The sequence below is a fragment of the Tachyglossus aculeatus genome, chromosome 19, assembly GCF_015852505.1.
Source record: "Tachyglossus aculeatus isolate mTacAcu1 chromosome 19, mTacAcu1.pri, whole genome shotgun sequence".
Taxonomy (NCBI): Eukaryota; Metazoa; Chordata; class Mammalia; order Monotremata; family Tachyglossidae; genus Tachyglossus; species Tachyglossus aculeatus.
In genome coordinates, this window is record NC_052084.1 from 38,196,060 (window position 1) to 38,214,898 (window position 18,839).

At 47.3% G+C, this 18,839-nt stretch overlaps 1 protein-coding gene across 1 annotated transcript in view; it reads right to left on the reverse strand.

Annotated features, from left to right (window-relative positions):
* Positions 1-18,242, reverse strand: part of HACE1 (HECT domain and ankyrin repeat containing E3 ubiquitin protein ligase 1) — a 62,168-nt gene extending 43,926 nt beyond the window's left edge. The window contains exons 1-5 of the mRNA XM_038761013.1: positions 18,145-18,242; positions 8,004-8,058; positions 6,758-6,847; positions 3,401-3,505; positions 1,475-1,550 (exon numbers count right to left, since the gene is read on the reverse strand). Coding sequence (XP_038616941.1) covers positions 1,475-1,550; positions 3,401-3,505; positions 6,758-6,847; positions 8,004-8,058; positions 18,145-18,220 — 402 coding nt within the window. The 5' untranslated portion in view covers positions 18,221-18,242. The remainder of the gene's footprint in view (positions 1-1,474; positions 1,551-3,400; positions 3,506-6,757; positions 6,848-8,003; positions 8,059-18,144) is intronic.
* Between the last annotated feature and the right edge of the window lie 597 nt (positions 18,243-18,839).

Below are 18,839 nucleotides of genomic sequence, written 5' to 3' on the forward strand. Positions count from 1 at the left end.
TGACTTCAAATGATAGGGAGGGAGTGGACGAAAGGTTTAAGGAGCAGGAAGAAGAAAGGACGATTCAGGATCAGGACTCAAAAGGAGGGAGTGTGTGGTTCTCAGCGTGGCTTGCGTCTGAGGACCAGAGAAGTTAGGATGAGGCTGTAAGGCGGCAGTGTGGCATAATGGGAAGGGCATAGGACAGAGCCAGGAGGCCCTGATTCTAGTTCCAGCTCAGCCACTGCTCTGCTGTAACACCCGGGGTGAATCACTTATTCTCTGTGCCTGCTTCCTCCTGTAAAATGGGGATACACTGACAGCCCGAAGGGGGTCAGAGACTAGGCCCGATTTGATCATCGACAACAGCACTTAGTATATAGTAAACACACATTATTGATCATAATAATGTTAAGGGCTGTGGGAAAAAAAGTCATGGCAAAAGCGAGGGGTCCTTCACAGTTCCCCAACCCATTACTGAGAAAGGCAGGCCCCCACCCTCACCACCAGTGGATGCAATGGCAATGGCAAACAAGGAGGGAGATGATGCTTGCATAGGGACAGAGGCGGACAGCAGACAAGTCCCTACTCCAGTCTGCATCTGTCCCATCACGGACAATGCCCACTTCAGTAGGGGGCCACTACAGACTGGGGAAGAAGAAGGGACAGAAGGAAAACAATTCTGCCATAGGTGAGGCGTGACCCTGACTGCCTGCACCTAGAAAGGCAGACCAGAGGTTTCTGGAAAACCGCTAAATAAGATGCCTTTTCATTACAATTTTTTTTCCAAAAAAAGTCTGAAACAAAAACATGTAACCAGGAAAAAGTATCTCGATGCCTTATTTTTTTTTATGACATTTGTTAAGCGATTATTATGTGACAGGCACTATACTAAGAGCTGGGGTAAGTACAAGTTAATCAGGTTAGACACAGTCCATGTCACACATGGGGATCGCAGTCTTAATCCCCATTTTACAGATGAGGGAACTGAGACCCAGAGAACTGAAGTGATTTGCCCAAGGTCACACGGCAGACAAGTGGCAGAGCCGGGATTAGTACCCAGGTCCTTCCGATTGCCAGGCCTGTGCTCTATCCATTAGACCATGCTGCTACTCATATTAAGACATTCCAAAGCCAAGGAAGTGAAAGAACAAAAAAGTTTCACATGTCAAGTGCTGAATTTGTATCTGATTTTCATCCTTTTTCTTAAATCCCCGCTTTAAACAACCACCTTAAAAAGCATTTACCATAAAACAGTCCTAAACTTAGACAAAACAAACTTGACTAAAGGACGTTACTGATCATAAATTAAACCACCAGAATGACTTGATAGTTCAGTGCACTGAAATCTACATCTGTCCAACTACCATTTTAGTTGCTGCAAAGAGGTAAGGCATTTAGCAGGATCCTGCCAGAAACATTCGCAGCTAAGCTACGGCACCATCTGTGAAGCATTTGGGTCTGTGGTGTTTCACATGGAGTTTTGGTCACTTACTGCAGTCAAGCCTTCGTTATTACAAATGTTGACATCTGCGCTGTATTCCAATAATTTGCTCATGCATTTCTTCTGACTAGAATTTTAAAAAAAAGAGACTTGTAAAAGCAAGCCGGGCAAATCTTTAACTGCCTACCTGGGTTCTCGTGAAATCACCCTTCATTTCACAACAGCACTTAGCCTAGGGGTGCCGATTTTTTCTGGCTGCTGTCCTAGTCCTGGTGACAAGGCCCCGGGAAATTAACAAGGGGAGAAGAGCAGAGGTCAGGGTCTTCTCCCACGTTACCCCCCAAAATGGGCCACTTCAGGAGAGAGGGGTGACGGGTCTCCAGGCCCCAGGGCACTCAGGGGTCGGTGCCCTCCGGTGAATGACAGCCCTGGTCCTTTGACCTTCTGACCCCTTCGCTCAGAACCCAACACTGGAAAAATCACTCAGGGAACTGCAAGAAATGGGAGCAGGCAGCAAGAAGGGAAGAGCCCATGGTTAGGGCAGACGTTTTGCCGGATTCAGATAAGAGCGGAAGTTCTTCTTGACCCAAGGAATCCTGGGATTCCTTGTTGCCAACTAGTACTTCCCAAGCGCTTAGTACAGTGCTCTGCACACAGTAAGCGCTCAATAAATACGATTGATGTGGGGGAGACTTGAAGGCTGAGAAGAGCTGCTCATCCACCCAGACCAAGTCAGCCATTTGGCAGTAACCCATTGAACTGGTTATCTGCCTGGCTTCTTCAATGGTGCATTTTGGAAAACAGAGTAAACTTCCAACTTGGTACTGAAGAAAAGTATATTTCATGGCCAAAACAGAGAAAGTTCATGGGCAGGGACTACATCTTTCACTCCTATTGGCTGTTCCCCAGGTGCCCAATACAGAGCTCTCTGCGCACGGTGAGTCTGAAATCCTCCTAAAGTGCTCTGTCAGAGCGCATCAGTACCTACATTCAAGGAAAATGTGCTCCCTTTACACGTAAAGCTTGCAGTAGCACCACAGCAGGACTGACTAAGAGGACTGGACAGCTAGATCTGATTCACCTGCTCCTGTGTTTCTAGGTTAGTGCATCCTTTGTAAAGTCGTCCTCGCTGAAAAATGATCCAACGGGACCAAATGACTAAAAGGATTCCTTCTCTCCAAGCTATTATTAGAGCTCCCGTTTCTAAGCAGTATCCCAGAAAGGCTTGTTCTTTTTGACAACCCAGGGAACACCCTGTATTCCAGGATAAGCCTACTCTTTCCCTCAGTCACCTGTCTGAACCCCCTGGTCTACTGACCGATACAGGTTCAGTTACCCAAGCCCACTTTTGGACAGCTCTGCTATCTCCTCTCCGTTGGCAGCACAGGTAGGACCTCTGGGTGAACTTGCTAGGGCCTGGTCTACTCTGTAGCCTTAGGAGGAACACATCTGACAAGGTTAAGCATGACAATATCACCGATGAAGCTGATGTTTTACCTACTGCAACAGCGGACCATTAGCTAGGTCAAAGTAGTTGGATAGGGGAGGGATGTGAATCAGAGTGGTACTTGCTCTGCCCTTTGGCCACTAGTAATCAATCAATGGTATTTAATTAACACTTACTGTATGCAGAGCACTGTATTAAGTGCTTGGAAGAGTAAAATACAAGACACGCCAGATCCCTGGCCCTCAGGCTGCCTTGGCCTCCATGGCAGCAGATTTTCATCACTCTAAAAACCCGTAGGTCAGAGACAACTACAACACTTCAGCCTCTCTGAACCTTCTCTCTCAAGTCTCAGAGAGAAAAGTAAATATAATCAGGACTAACTGTATGGATGACACAAATGAAAATGATAATTAAATTTTCACTAAGGGAAAATGTAAACTTTACCAAGTAAAGAGGACCAGAGTTTAGTGAACCCTGTTGGTCACTGGTTAATCATTTTAGCCCAACCCTTAGGATGGCCCCTTTCTTACCCATTTCTAGCTGCCAAATGAAGCGGTGTGCACCCAGAAATATCCTGGTAATTAGGATTTGCTCCCTTTTTCAACAGGAGGACCAGGCATTCAACTGACCCACAACTGAAAAAGAACCAGAGGACAGTGGGGTTTAGGCATTTTTGGCGAGCAGAGTGGCAGTAAACGATAATTGTACCTATGGAGAACACGACCCAGATAGAAACTTATTCCCCCAGTAGCTTGCTTGGATGGGGATTGCTAGAACTCCCTGAAGTTGGTAAACCATGTCTCTGGGAAAAACAAAGGCTTAGGGTTGCCTTCTGCTTCAGCCCTTCCAAGGGGCCTCACTCTTGTCGATGGTTCCCAAGGTGGACACAACACAAAGGTACCTCAGATACCTCCTACCCAGAAGTTGTGCTTTCCATGTGCTAGATGATGCAACAACTAAAGTCTGTTTTCCATCTTGTGCCCGCTTCACAAACTGCTCACTCACATGCATGCACGATGGGGAAGTGGGAGAAAAACGCAGGGCCCTGCAGCTGCATATCTTAATGAGGCAAGGTTCATCGTGACATGGGGAACGGGGGGAGGGTACACAACACCAATGAGAGTGGATGGCTTGAAAGGGCAGGTGGCCTGTTGATGGATGACTATAAAATTCACAGTTACTCCAAATTCCATTCAGCAATAGCCAAGATAGGGAACATAAGACTTGAACCCTCAAAGCTACGGTTGGCAGAACTGGGGGTGGGGGGAGAGGAGGACAAACTGAAAAGCACACTCTCGGTTTAGTCTAATCAATCAATCAGCTGTATTTATTGAGCACTTACTGCGTCACCTCGCCCCATCTTACCTCACCTCCCTTCTCTCCTTCTCCAGCCCAGCCCGCACCCTCCGCTCCTCTACCGCTAATCTCCTCGCCGTGCCTCATTCTCGCCTGTCCTGCCGTCGACCCCCGGCCCACGTAATCCCTCTGGCCTGGAATGCCCTCCCTCCCCACATCCGCCAAGCTAGCTCTCTTCCTCCCTTCAAGGCCCTACTGAGAGCTCACCTCCTCCAGGAGGCCTTCCCAGACTGAGCCCCCTCCTTCCTCTTCCCCTCCTCCCCCTCTCCATCCTCCCCGCCTTACCTCCTTCCCTTCCCCACAGCACCTGTATATATGTATATATGTTTGTATGTATTTATTACTCTATTTATTTATTTTACTTGTACATATTCTACTTATTTTATTTTGTTAATATGTTGTTTTGTTCTCTGTCTCCCCCTTCTAGACTGTGAGCCCACAGTTGGGTAGGGACCGTCTCTATATGTTGCCAACTTGTACTTCCCAAGCGCTTAGTACAGTGCTCTGACACAGTAAGCGCTCAATAAATACGATTGAATGAATTAATGAATACTATAGAGAAGAGTTGGTAGACATGTTCCCTGCCCATAATGAGCTCACAATGTAGAGGGGGAGACAGACATTAAAATAAATTATGGATATGTACATAAGTGCTGTAGGACTGAAGGTGGGGTGAATAAAGGGTACAAATCCAAGTGCAAGGGTGATGCAGAACAGAGAGGAAATAAGAGAACTGAAGCTTATTTGGGGAAGGCCTCTTGGAGGAGCTACAGATGCCATTTTGTCTTTCTCCCTTGGACGTCTGATTGTTAAGAGTCATGTGAGGCCATGTTGGCAACGACAGGGATCACTGTGATTCTGAGTTTCCGCCGATTTCAAAGTAGTGCAACCTAAAGGAAAGGTTCTTGCCAGAAATCCTGGGCTGCCACAAGCACAGGCAAACAGTTCCCAACACCAAACCTCTCTTCGATGAAAACAATATGCTAGTGGATGCAAGGGAACCAATAAAGGGTTTGAGAACTCTGAAATGAGCAACCTGCTCTCTGTGAAGCATTATGTAATTATTTAAAAAGAGAGGAAAATATGGCCATTTTTAATGACCTTCCAACTCCTCTCCTCTAATGCAAGTTCCACAATTCAACTTTTTGGGGGATGGTATTTATTATTTGTTACGTATCGAGCAGTGTTCTAAGCTATGGGCCAAGCAGTGTTCTAAGCACTGAGGTAGATACAAGATCAATAGCTAAGATGGAGCCCCAGTCCCACATGGTGCTCACAGTCTAAAATGGAGATCCGCTATCTTAACATCATTTTACAGGTGGGGAAACTGAAAAAAAGAGAAGTGACTTCTCCAAGGTCACACATCAGCAGTAAACAAACCCTAAACAGATGCAACAGCCCTCGACTCCCTAATGGACCACTACGGGGTACTGAAGCGTGGGGAGAATTCTCAATCGGTAATATCAGTGCTTTGCACATAGTAAGTGCTTAATACATGCCATCATTATTATTATTATTATTATTATCAGCCAAGATACATTCCCCGTGGACCTCTGAGGACTTAGGGTTTGAAAATATTCCTACATTGTTTGGGGTGGAGGAGGAAGAGAGACAAATCAAAGTATAGCTACACTTCCGTTCCTAAACCAACCTCTATATGACTCTAGAGCATGAGTGCCTTTTCCACTTCTCCAGAGCACCAACGGAGCGACTGGTCTGGATTCTCTAAACCAGGCTTGGGGATCTGAAGTGGCCAAGCAGGCCCTGGTCCCAATACCGTTTGCAGATGGCATGTCCAGTCAGGTGGTGGCAGGGACTGTTCAATCCCAACCCTGGCATATCACCGGTTTCAGACGAGGGCTTGCAGTTTTCCACATGCTGACGGCTGCAGCAACCTGGCATGAAAACGTCTCGGGCAAGCAGCTGGGTGATGACTAGCCCTATCACTCGCCAGGCAGCTGGCAACACCAACAAGCAACAGAAAGCTCAGACCGGGCACTCAGGTGTCCCAGCTTTTGTCCGAGGCTACCCAGCCTCTGGCCAGAGCCCCTCTGGGCAAACTCTCACCACAGAGCCCCGTTTAGAATCACAGACTGGGCTTGAACCTGGGAGTGTGAGAACTGGATTTTGCGACTTTATCTTTCATTGTTGATTTTGTAATTTATTGTTACTTTGCATTTTACTATTATCTTTTTAAGTATCTGTTTACCTGTGTTTTGGAGTTAGGGACTGGGCCTGAAGCTGGAAGTGTGAGAACTGGGTTTAGCTACTTTGTTATCTTTCACTGTTGATTCTGTAAGGAATTGTTATTTGGAATTTACTGTTATCTTTCTGTGTGTCCTCTACCTGCATTTAGAGATGGAGGATTGAGTCTAATCTGTTTACTTAGTGATTACCTTAGGCATAGGAAGCTTCCCACATAGAATGCTTAATAAATATCATTACTACTACCAAATGAAGGCCAAATCACTTCTTAGAGTCCTGAATCCAAAAATTTAAAACAAACCCAAAAGAACAATTTCAAGCCTTACTTTGCCGCAATGTGAAGCAAGCTTCTCTTGACACGTCCAAAAGCATAATTGACATCAAACTTTGAATTTGACAGCAGTTCTGAAACAGACCTTGGACAAAAATAAAATTAAATGGTTAGGGAGAAGGTTCTCAAAGTTACAGTAAATCAAATTCTACATTCTTCTTCTCCTACCAAATACCCTGTCTTAGAAGAACTCAATTCTTATGGTTGATACGTTTAACCCAAGCTCCTATCCCTCAAGTTGAAAGCTTTTGAAATGGTCTTCTATTCACAAACTCGCTAGGCATCCAGCGGTCCTAAGTAATGGGAAAATTGACAGAATTCCCTCTATACAGTAGATTCCTCAAAAATGATTTACACATTTCATCGCTATTATTCAGTTGAAGATAGTAACATTGTAATTACACCCCACCTCAAACCCAGTGGACTGGCTCATCTTCTGTTCGCTCTCAGTCAACAATATTTGTTGAGCACTAATGACAGGGACTGTATAAAGTGCTGCATGTTCACTTTCTCCGCCTTTTCTCCTCTTCTTTCTCTTTCTATCGATCAATCAGTGGTATTTACTGAGTGCTTACTGTGTGCACAGCATCGTACCAAACTCAACTTGTTATTGAACTGTGAATCCCCAAAGCTTAAACAAACCACATAAACGTACTGCGTTCTATTGCATAGGCCTGGCTGTGGGCAGATGGCAAGTCTCAGCAGCACTCTGAAGAAACTCTCTAAGCAGGGCCCACCACCACCTACCTTGGCCTCATCCGATACCCTGCGTGGTGGCTATCTGCCCACACCATCTGCCAGTCACTCGGGAGCTATTTTTGACATGCCAGGAGAACTGGGCAATGGATGGTTCCTAAGGACAAAGCTGCCAGGGGCTTGATAAAACATTAAGGACAATTCAGAGGGTCATTTTCCCCTTAGGAATTAAATATCAGGAGCCAAGATTTTCTCCTGGGATGCCAAATAGTAACGGTCTACTTTTCTCAGGGTTATAAAGTGCCAAACAGCCAGGGCACTGAGCTTCTTTCGGGCGATAACGCTAGTAAGGACACTTGGAGACATATGGTAGCTATATCGGCAGCCACAATGAGGACTGAAAGGTCAGCAACTCAAGACCATTTTAATTATTTAATAACAAGACATATACTGGAGTATTCCAGTGAGGTCCAGAAATTGATTTATATTTCCACTTCTCTGGATAACCATCCCCCCGTCCCCCCGCCCAAGAGTTAGGCACTTACCTGTGCTGATCTGCCATTACCATTGGCATCAGTGTGTAGACAGCAGTTTCGTTATCTGTTTAGGAAATTAGAAAAGGATTTTAAAATGACGCATTGGTTTGGATCTGGCCTCCGCTGTGGGGAGATTGGGTTGGGACGAGCTTCTCAACCGGTTAGAAAGAAGTGGGCAGAAAAGAGTTGGTGCCCCTGTGGCGTCGCAGAGTGACTGTAAGCTTCCAGGACTCCCCCGAGTTCTCTCCGGTCAGAAGTAAGCCAAAGATCTGCTGGAGGGCCCCACAGGACTGCTTTCATCCCTTTTTTTTAATATATGCTATTTGTTAAGCACTTACTATATACCAGGTGCTGCAGTACACAAATTAATTAGGTTGGACACAGTCTGTGTCGCACATGGGGCTCACACAGTTTTGATCTCCATTTTACTGATGAAGTAACTGACATACAGAGAAGTGACTTGCCCAAGGTCACAAAGCAGATTAGTGGCAGAGCTGGAATTAGAACCCAGGTCCTTCTGACTTCTAGGCCCATGCTCTAACCACTAGGCGAAACTGCTTCTCCACTAGGAAGGTATGTTAGAAAGGCAACAGGATTTCATGGAATATAACTTAGCGGAGTGGGCAGGGTGAGGTGAATGGGTGTTAAGACACCTGAGCTCTATTCTCAGCTCTGCCACTGGCCTGCTGGGGGACCTCAGATAACTCACTTAACCTCTCTGAGACTTAGTTTCCCCATCTGTAAAATGGAGATAGTACGCAGACCCTGTGTGGGGCAGACACAATGTCCGGATCTGATTACCTTGCATTTACTCCGGCACTCACCACTTTCCTTAGCCCCTAATTAACACATAATAAATATCATAGCTTGGTAGCCCAAATGGACAATGGGGCCCTATGTTCTGTACAGTACTATTTCATCCTACGGCGTTTCACACCAATTGCATTAAGGTGCTCTGAAATTTTTGGCATTCCCAAAAAGCTTTCTGCTGCTAGGCTTATATGTTTTGCTGTTAGACTTAAATACTTACATTTTGAAAGCAAACCCAATTCTTCCAGTTGGGTAAGGGAAGATTATGCTTTTGGAAGTTTATGCAAGAGCACCTTTGAAGATGTCCTCTGTGGACATCTTTTCTCCACACACCTGGGCTGGTATTCGGCACTGTTTGGGCTGGGATGGGACTGTTGGGGCCATGAGCCGTTTCTCCTCGGTCAATTCATCAATCAGTGGCATCTACTGAGCACTTACTGCGTGCAGAGCACTGTACTAAGCGCTTGGGAAAGTACACTACAATTGAGCTGGTAGACCCAATCCCTGCCCTCAAGGAGCTTCAGTCTAGTTGTGGCGGGGGGGACAGGACAGAAAGATGTTCTCAGTGGGTCTGCTGCTATTAAGCCTCCTTCTCACAGACCTGTAACACATCTACAAGAAGAACTTGGAGGCGGGACAGAGTGGAGGCACAAGCAGGCACTACTGGGGAGTGAGTTTCCCGCTCCCCACCCCCTGCCCCAGGAGAAGGAGGAGAACAGGGAAGGAAGGAAAGAAGGATGAAAAAGTCGCTCCCCCCTGCCTTCCCCACGGGAGATTACTGCCACCCCAGCTTCCCCAGAGTGGGGAGCAGCGTTCGTTATGTTCGTGATGTTTGCTCTTTGCCCAATGGCAAAATGAATTGATGTATCAGTTAATTAAAATGCCATCACCCAAACTGGTGAAGTACCTTCTCTCAAAGAGCTAAAGAGCCAGGCACATTTGAGACTACTAAGTGATCGATACCATGATAGAAGCTGCATTACATTCATTCCCCTCCAATCTTGGGAGGCACGCATAGTTTATATTTTGGATATGTACCTGTTTTCCGTATGTATCCTGGGTGTTGCGTTTTTCTCAGTGCAAGTTAGTTATGCTATCAACTGATGCTGTTAGAATAATAGCTACTAAATATTTTTTCTTAATTTTGTACGGGACGATTTTCTTTTTAAAAAAGAACACAAAAAGAATTGTACATATGACATATGTAGTATAAGGTAACCTTTCTTGGGTTTAAAAGGAAAAAAAAAGGCACCACTTGGTTCTCTGTTGCTTTTGAGTACAGAAATGCTCAAGAAAAAAGCCCCCTCCACGAAGCAGGGGATTTCGCTGGCCCAGCCAAACTTCTGTCAAGGCGCACAATCCTCTACACCCAGTGGGCACTGAAGAGTTGTGGTTGGCTACCACTTTAAAGCTCATCCAGTGTAACATATACAAGGAAGCTTTTACACAGCCTCATTCTTTAGCCTTTGGAGTGTGCACACCTTAGAAGAACTTGACCTTGGACCCGAGGTCAACCTCTACCCACGTGAACACCTGGCTCTGCCGGATTGTCAGCAGGCAGTGTCCTGGGGGTGGAACTATGCCGCTGTTAAGACATCCATCTAGGGAACCAGGGGAGCCCCCGGGCCCCTCCAGGGCATTATCCCCCAGGACAGGACAACTACACAACCGAGTTGAGACTGTGAGCTCCTTAAGGCCAGGGAACACGTCTACCTGATCACCTTGTATCCTCCCCAGCGCTTCTTAGAACAGTGCTTTGCACATAGTAAGCGCTTAACAAATGCCATCATTATTATTATTATTATTACCAACTCTGCTACGTTGTACTCTCCCAAGCACTCAGCACAGCGCTCAGTATATATGAGTGATTGAGTCTAAATCGTGGGCAGATTTAGATGCACCCGCACCTCACCCGTGGTCTGCTCCGGGGTGGCGGTGGGAGGGAAGGTGAGGCGGACCACTGAGCCCATGAATTGGGCTCCTGATCCATGGTTCTTTTGAAGGGGGGGTGGACGGAAGGGCCGGGATCAGGGGATCTGGTCCCACCCGGCCCATACAGCAAGCAGACCTGCCGGGCCACGCTTGGCCCCAAGGGCCACAAAGGCACTCTATGCCCTGCCTTACAGAGGCCACAGAGTAAAAGGAGGAGGAAGAGCAGACATTTTGTCCCTATTATACAGAAGCGAAAACAGAGGCTCAGAAGGCTAAGTGACTTATCCAAAGTCACAAAGCACATCAGTGGCAGAACTGGCACTTGAACACAGATCTCCTAACTCCCAATCCCGTGCTCTTTCCGCTATAATACTGAACCTTCAAGTTTCGGTCGAGATAAAGTTTGAGAAAATCGACCCCAGGAAGAGAAATTCTCTACCAACTCAGAGGAGGCAGCTCTCTCTAAGGGGGCCACTGTATTTTGTACCATGATTCCATTACAATTATCAAAGACTCCAATTATCAGAGGTACCTATTACAATACTGGGAACACAGTTAATATTAATGTGACCAATATACTGGTATGGAAAAGAGTTCGCTGTTCCTCATTAGAACTCACTCCTATTCTTTATCGTTTCAAAGATACTTCAAATCTGAGACAAACTGAATATGAGAATCTGTCTGGCCTAGTGGACATAGCACAGGCCTAAGATTTTTTTTTTGATGGCATTTATTAAGCGCTTACTATGTGCAAAGCACTGTTCTAAGCGCTGGGGAGGTTACAAGGTGATCAGGTTGTCCCATGGGGGGCTCACAGTCTTAATCCCCATTTTACAGATGAGGGAACTGAGGCACAGAGAAGTCAAGTGACTTGCCCAAAGTCACACAGCTGACAATTGGCGGAGCCGGGATTTGAACTCCTAACCTCTGACTCCAAAGCCCATGCTCTTTCCACTGAGCCACGCTGCTTCCCCAAAAGGACCTGGGTACTAGTCCCCATTCCACCACTTGTCTGCGGTGTGACCTTGGGCAAGTCACTTCATTTCTCTGGGCCTCAGTTACCTCATCTGCGAAATAGGGATCAAGACTGTGAGCCCCATGTGGGACAGAAACTGTGTACAGCCTGATTTGTTTGTATCTTCCCCAGTGCTTAGTACAGTGCCTGGAACATAGTAAGCGCTTAATGAATATGATTATTACTATTACTATTATTATTATTATGTATTATAATGGAAACTCAAAGAACTATTTCCCTGTCTAGCTGCAAGGGAAGTCACTGAAACCCAAGAAAGGAAGAGAAATGAGGAGGAGGAAGCCGGGAGAGCATAATCACGGAGCAGAATGGAAATTTAAGAGCTCGAAGCAGAAGGTATAGCCGGTGACTAAAAGGAGAAAGTTTTAAAATAGAACACTTCTCTAAGAATAAATTTCTAGCTACAGAGCTTTACTCTTGCAGACTGTCTCTACTGTTTGCACCTACCTGCAGTCAGACTTTTACCCAAAATAGGAGAATGAATCACTTACAGTACCAACAGAGAGAGCCAAGGGAATTTCAACAACTCATCAGAGGTGAAAGGAGCCTCCCCGATCCCAGCCTATGCATTTTAATTTAGAGGTTGTGATTTTTCTTCCCCTCACATCAAGTAAAGAAATGACGTGTACCCAGAAAATAAATGGAATTATTCCCAATTCCCTCCACAAGCCTCTGAGGGCCCACTCTGTCACGATGTTTATTTTGTATCTTAGATGCTATTATGATGTTCAATGAAAGGATGATTGGGATGTCACTTCAAATCCAAAGTACAGAAATATCCTCTCCCATTTGCGGGTATCCCTTCTGTTCTTCCCAATGCTCTGCAATGCAAAATAGGACTCCCCTAACCCAGGGTTACACGCTTGCAGAACCCCATATTAAGGAGCGCTCGTGTTGTAGCATTCACCCCGTGCATTCACGGAAGCGTTTCTCCCAATACCTGGCCGCGCTGTATCTACACAATCCGGCGTTCCCAGAGAGATGGTCTGATTGCAGCCTGAGGATGTTGTACTTGTCATTGCTGGGCGTTTTTAAGGAGGTTCGGTGCATGTGTAACTGAAGCCCACGGAAACCCAGTTTCTGCAGAAGTTCTCGGGACTTTAGGTAACCTGTGAGAGTCTGGGGGAGGCGGCCCCCCGCCCAAACACCTGGTTTTGAACCAACCCTTCGTTTCCCAGCTCCTTCCTGGGGGATCCTGGAAATCCCGGGCAAAGCCTCAAAGCATCCTCCCTTCCTGGGGGGGGGGCCTGGACCCTGGACCTCCCGGCCTCTGCGGATAGAGCATCCTCCCCTCCCGGGAATGGGAGGTCCATCCCTGCCTCTGAGGTCACAGCATCCTCCTCTAGGAACAGAAAGTCCCTCTCCCAGCCTCCGAGGGCAGAGCATCCTCCCCCTGAGGGGGCGGGTCCTACCGACCTCCGCGGACAGAGCATCCTCCCCTCCCGGGAATAGGAGGTCCGTCCCAGGCTCTGTAGTCACAGCATCCTCCCCTCCCGGGAATGGGAGGTCCATCCAGGCCTCCTCGGGCAGAGCATCCTCCCCTCCCGGGAACAGGAGGTCCATCCGGGCCTCCTCGGGCAGAGAACCCTCCCCCTTGGGAATGGGAGGTCCATCCCAGCCTCTGTAGTCACAGCATCCTCCCCTCCTGGGAACAGGAGATCCATCCGGGCCTCCTCGGGCAGAGCATCCTCCCTTCCCGGGAATGGGAGGTCCATCCGGGCCTCCTCGGACAGAGCACCCTCCCCCTTGGGAATGGGAGGTCCATCCCGGCCTCTGTAGTCACAGCATCCTCCCCTCCCAGGAACAGGAGGTCCATCCGAGCCTCCTCGGGCGGAGCATCCTCCCTTCCCGGGAATGGGAGATTCATCCAGGCCTCCTCGGGCAGCGCATCCTCCCCTCCCGGGAATGGGAGACCCATCCCGGCCTCGGCGGCCCCGACACCCACCCCCCTCCCCCGCCGCAACCCTGGAGCCGCTCGTCGTGGCCAGGGGGACGCATGTCCGAGCCCGGCCATACCGCCCGCCCCGTCAGTCAGTCAATCAATCGTATTTACTGAGCGCTTACTGTGTGCAGAGCACTGTACTAAGCGCTTGGGAAGTCCAAGTTGGCAACATATGGAGACGGTCCCTACCCAACAGTGGGCTCACAGTCTAGACAGAGAACAAAACAAAACATATTAACCCAGGCGCTCAGTACGGCGCTCTGCACCCAGCGGGCGCTCAACAGATCAATCAATCAATCAAATTTATTGAGCGCTTACTGTGTACAGAGCACTGTACTAAGCACTTGGGAAGTACAAGTTGGCAACATATGGAGACGGTCCCTACCCAACAGCGGGCTCACAGTCTAGACAGAGAACAAAACATATTAACCCCCAGTACGGCACTCTGCACCCGGTGGGCGCTCAACGGATCAATCAATCAACCATTTGTATTTATTGAGTGCTTACCGTGTGCAGAGCACTGTACTAAGCGCTTGGGAAGTACAAGTTGGCAACATATGGAGATGGTCCCTACCCAACAGTGGGCTCACAGTCTAAAAGATGCGACTGATCGCTTGATAATAATAATAATAATAATAATAATAATGATGAAGGCATTTGTTAATCGCTTACTATGTGCAAAGCACTGTTCTAAGCGCTGGGGGGGATACAATTTGATCAAGTTGTCCCACGTGGGGCTCACAGTCTTAATCCTGTATATATGTATATATGTTTGTACATATTTATTACTCTATTTTATTTGTACATAACTATTCTATTCATTTTATTTTGTGAGTATGTTTGTTTTGTTATCTGTCTCCCCCTTCTAGAGTGTGAGCCCACTGTCGGGTAGGGACCGTCTCTATATGTTGCCAACTTGGACTTCCCAAACGCTTACACCAGTGCTCTGCACACAGTAAGCGCTCGATAAATACGATTGATTGATTGATTGACCGTCTCTATATGTTGCCAGCTTGTCCTTCCCAAGCGCTCAGTCCAGTGCTCTGCACACAGTAAGCGCTCGATAAATACAATTGATTGACTGATTGATTGACCGTCTCTATATGTTGCCAACTTGTCCTTCCCAAGCGCTCAGTCCAGTGCTCTGCACACAGTAAGCGCTCGATAAATACGATTGATTGACTGATTGATTGACCGTCTCTATATGTTGCCAGCTTGTCCTTCCCAAGCGCTCAGTCCAGTGCTCTGCACACAGTAAGCGCTCCATAAATACGATTGATTGACTGATTGATTGACCGTCTCTATATGTTGCCAGCTTGTCCTTCCCAAGCGCTCAGTCCAGTGCTCTGCACACAGTAAGCGCTCCATAAATACGATTGATTGACTGATTGATTGACCGTCTCTATATGTTGCCAGCTTGTCCTTCCCAAGCGCTTAGTCCAGTGCTCTGCACACAGTAAGCGCTCGATAAATACGATTGATTGACTGATTGATTGACCGTCTCTCTATGTTGCCAACTTGTCCTTCCCAAGCGCTCAGTCCAGTGCTCTGCACACAGTAAGCGCTCGATAAATACGATTGATTGATTGACCGTCTCTATATGTGGCCAACTTGTCCTTCCCAAACGCTCAGTCCAGTGCACTGCACACAGTAAGCTCTCGATAAATACGACTGATCGATTGATTAATCCCCATTTTTCCAGATGAGGTCACTGAGACTCAGCGGCGTGAAGTGACGTGCCCCGGGTCCCACAGCAGACTGTGGGTTCGAATCAATCAATCAATCAATCGCACTTAGAACAGTGCTTTGCACCCAGTAAGCGCTTAGCAAATGCCATTATCATTATTTAGCGAGCGCTTACTGTGTGCAGAGCGCTGGACTAAGCGCTTGCTCTGCACATAGTAAGCGCTCAATAAATACGATTGGTTGATTGGGAAGGACAAATTGGAACAAACTGGATTCGAACCCATGACCTCTGACTCCCAAGCCCGGGCTCTTTCCACTGAGCCACGCTAGAGGAGCAGCGTGGCTCAGTGGAGAAGAGCACGAGCTTCGGAGTCAGAGGTAATGGGTTCGAATCCCCGCTCCGCCCCATGTCTGCTGTGTGACCTTGGGCGAGTCACTTCATCATCATCATCATCATCATCATCAATCGTATTTATTGAGCGCTTACTATGTGCAGAGCACTGTACTAAGCGCTTGGGAAGTACAAATTGGCAACATATAGAGACGGTCCCTACCCAACAGTGGGCTCACAGTCTAAAAGGGGGAGACAGAGAACAAAACCAAACATACTAACAAAATAAAATGAATAGAATAGATATGTACAAGTAAAGTAAATAAATAGAGTAATAAATCATCATCATCCATCGTATTTATCGAGCGCTTCCTGTGTGCAGAGCACTGGACTAAGCGCTTGGGAAGTCCAAGTTGGCAACATCTACAGACAGTCCCTACCCAACAGTGGGCTCACAGTCGAAAAGGGGGAGACGGAGATCAAAACCAAACATACTAACAAAATAAAATGAATAGAACAGATCTGTACAAGTAAAATAGAGTAATAAATCATCATCGTCAATCGTATTTATTGAGCGCTTACTGTGTGCAGAGCACTGGACTAAGCGCTTGGGAAGTACAAGTTGGCAACATCTAGAGACAGTCCCAACCCAACAGTGGGCTCACAGTCGAAAAGGGGGAGACGGAGAACAAAACCAAACATACTAACAAAATAAAATGAATAGAATAGATATGTACAAGTAAAGTAAATAAATAGAGTAATAAATCACCATCATCCATCGTATTTATCGAGCGCTTCCTGTGTGCAGAGCACTGGACTAAGCGCTTGGGAAGTCCAAGTTGGCAACATCTACAGACAGTCCCTACCCAACAGTGGGCTCACAGTCGAAAAGGGGGAGACGGAAAACAAAACCAAACATACTAACAAAATAAAATGAATAGAACAGATCTGTACAAGTAAAATTAGAGTAATAAATCATCATCGTCAATCGTATTTATTAAGCGCTTACTGTGTGCAGAGCACTGGACTAAGCGCTTGGGAAGTACAAGTTAGCAACATCTAGAGACAGTCCCAACCCAACAGTGGGCTCACAGTCGAAAAGGGGGAGACAGAGAACAAAACCAAACATACTAACAAAATAAAATGAATAGAATAGATGTGTACTAGTAAAATAAACAGAGTAATAAATCATCATCATCAATCGTATTTATTGAGCGCTTACTGTGTGCAGAGCACTGGACTAAGCGCTTGGGAAGGACAAGTTGGCAACATCTAGAGACACTCCCTACCCAACAGTGGGCTCACAGTAGAAAAGGGGGAGACAGAGAACAAAACCAAACATACTAACAAAATAAAATGAATAGAATAGATCTGTACAAGTAAAATAAACAGAGTAATAAATCATCATCGTCAATCGTATTTATTGAGCGCTTACTGTGTGCAGAGCACTGGACTAAGCGCTTGGGAAGTACAAGTTAGCAACATCTAGAGACAGTCCCAACCCAACAGTGGGCTCACAGTCGAAAAGGGGGAGACAGAGAACAAAACCAAACATACTAACAAAATAAAATAAATAGAATAGATATGTACAACATCATCAATCGTATTTATTGAGCGCTTACTGTGTGCAGAGCACTGTACTAAGCGCTTGGGAAGTACAAATTGGCAACGTATACAGACAGTCCCTACCCAACAGTGGGCTCACAGTCTAAAAGGGGGAGACAGAGAACAAAACCAAACATACTAACAAAATAAAATAGAATAGATATGTAGAAATAAATTAAATAAATAAATAGATAGAGTAAAAGAATATGTACAAACATATATCCATATATACAGGTGCTGTGGGGAAGGGAAGGAGGTAAAATGCGGGGGATGGAGAGGGGGACGAGGGGGAGGCTCACTTCTCTGAGCCTCAGTTCCCTCCTCTGTAAAATGGGGATGAAGACTGGGAGCCCCACGGGGGACAACTCGATCGCCTTGTATCCGCCCCCAGCGCTTAGAACAGTGCTCTGCACATAGTGAGCGCTTAACAAATGCCATCATTATCATCATCATCATCATCAATCGTATTTACTGAGCGCTTACTGTGTGCAGAGCACTGTACTAAGCGCTTGGGAAGTACAAGTCGGCAACATAGAGAGACAGTCCCTACCCAACAGTGGGCTCACAGTCTAAAAGGGGGAGACAGAGAACAAAAGCAAACATACTAACAAAATAAAATAAATAGAATAGATATGTACAAATAAATTAAATAAATAAATACATAGAGTAAATTGACGCTTGGGGTCGGGGGGGGGGGGTCTCCCCGGAGGTAACCCCGGAGGGCCGCTCGGGGGGGGGAGGGCCGGGGCGTCCATCACGCCCCCGCTCGTGAGGGAGGGGCGGTGTGTCCCCCCCCCCCCCCCCCGCTTACCGTCGGGCAGCTCCACGGTGCGGGCGCGCCTCAGCGAGCGGGTGAGGCGGTTGAGCTGCTCCATGGCTCTCTCCATCGTCCTCCGCCCCCTCAGCGCCCTACATCTCCGACCGCCCTCCTCACCGACCGACTGACCGACTGACTGACAGAAAACCGCGCGGCCCGCGGCGCTTCCGGTCCCCGACCCCCTCCCCCGCGCACGGCCCGCTGGGAACTGTAGTCCTCGCGCCCGTCCCCGACGCCCCCCGCGCACGGCCCGCTGGGAACTGTAGTCCTCGCGCCCCGCGGCGCTTCCGGTCCCCGGCGCCTCCCCCCGCGCACGGCCCGCTGGGAACTGTAGTTCTCGCGCGCCGGCGCGCGCTCCCCCGCGCAGGCGCGCTAGGGCGCTCCCCTCATCATCATCAAGCGTATTTATTGAGCGCTTACTGTGTGCAGAGCACTGTGCTAAGCGCTTGGGAAGTACAAATTGGCAACATCTAGAGGCAGTCCCTACCCGACAGTGGGCTCACAGTCTAGCAGGGGGAGACAGAGAACAAAACCAAACATACTAACAAAATAAAATAAATAGAATAGATATGTACAAGTAAAATAAATAAATAAATAGAATAATAAATAGGTACAAACATATATACATATATACAGGTATATATATGTCATCATCAATCGTATTTATTGAGCGCTTACTATGTGCAGAG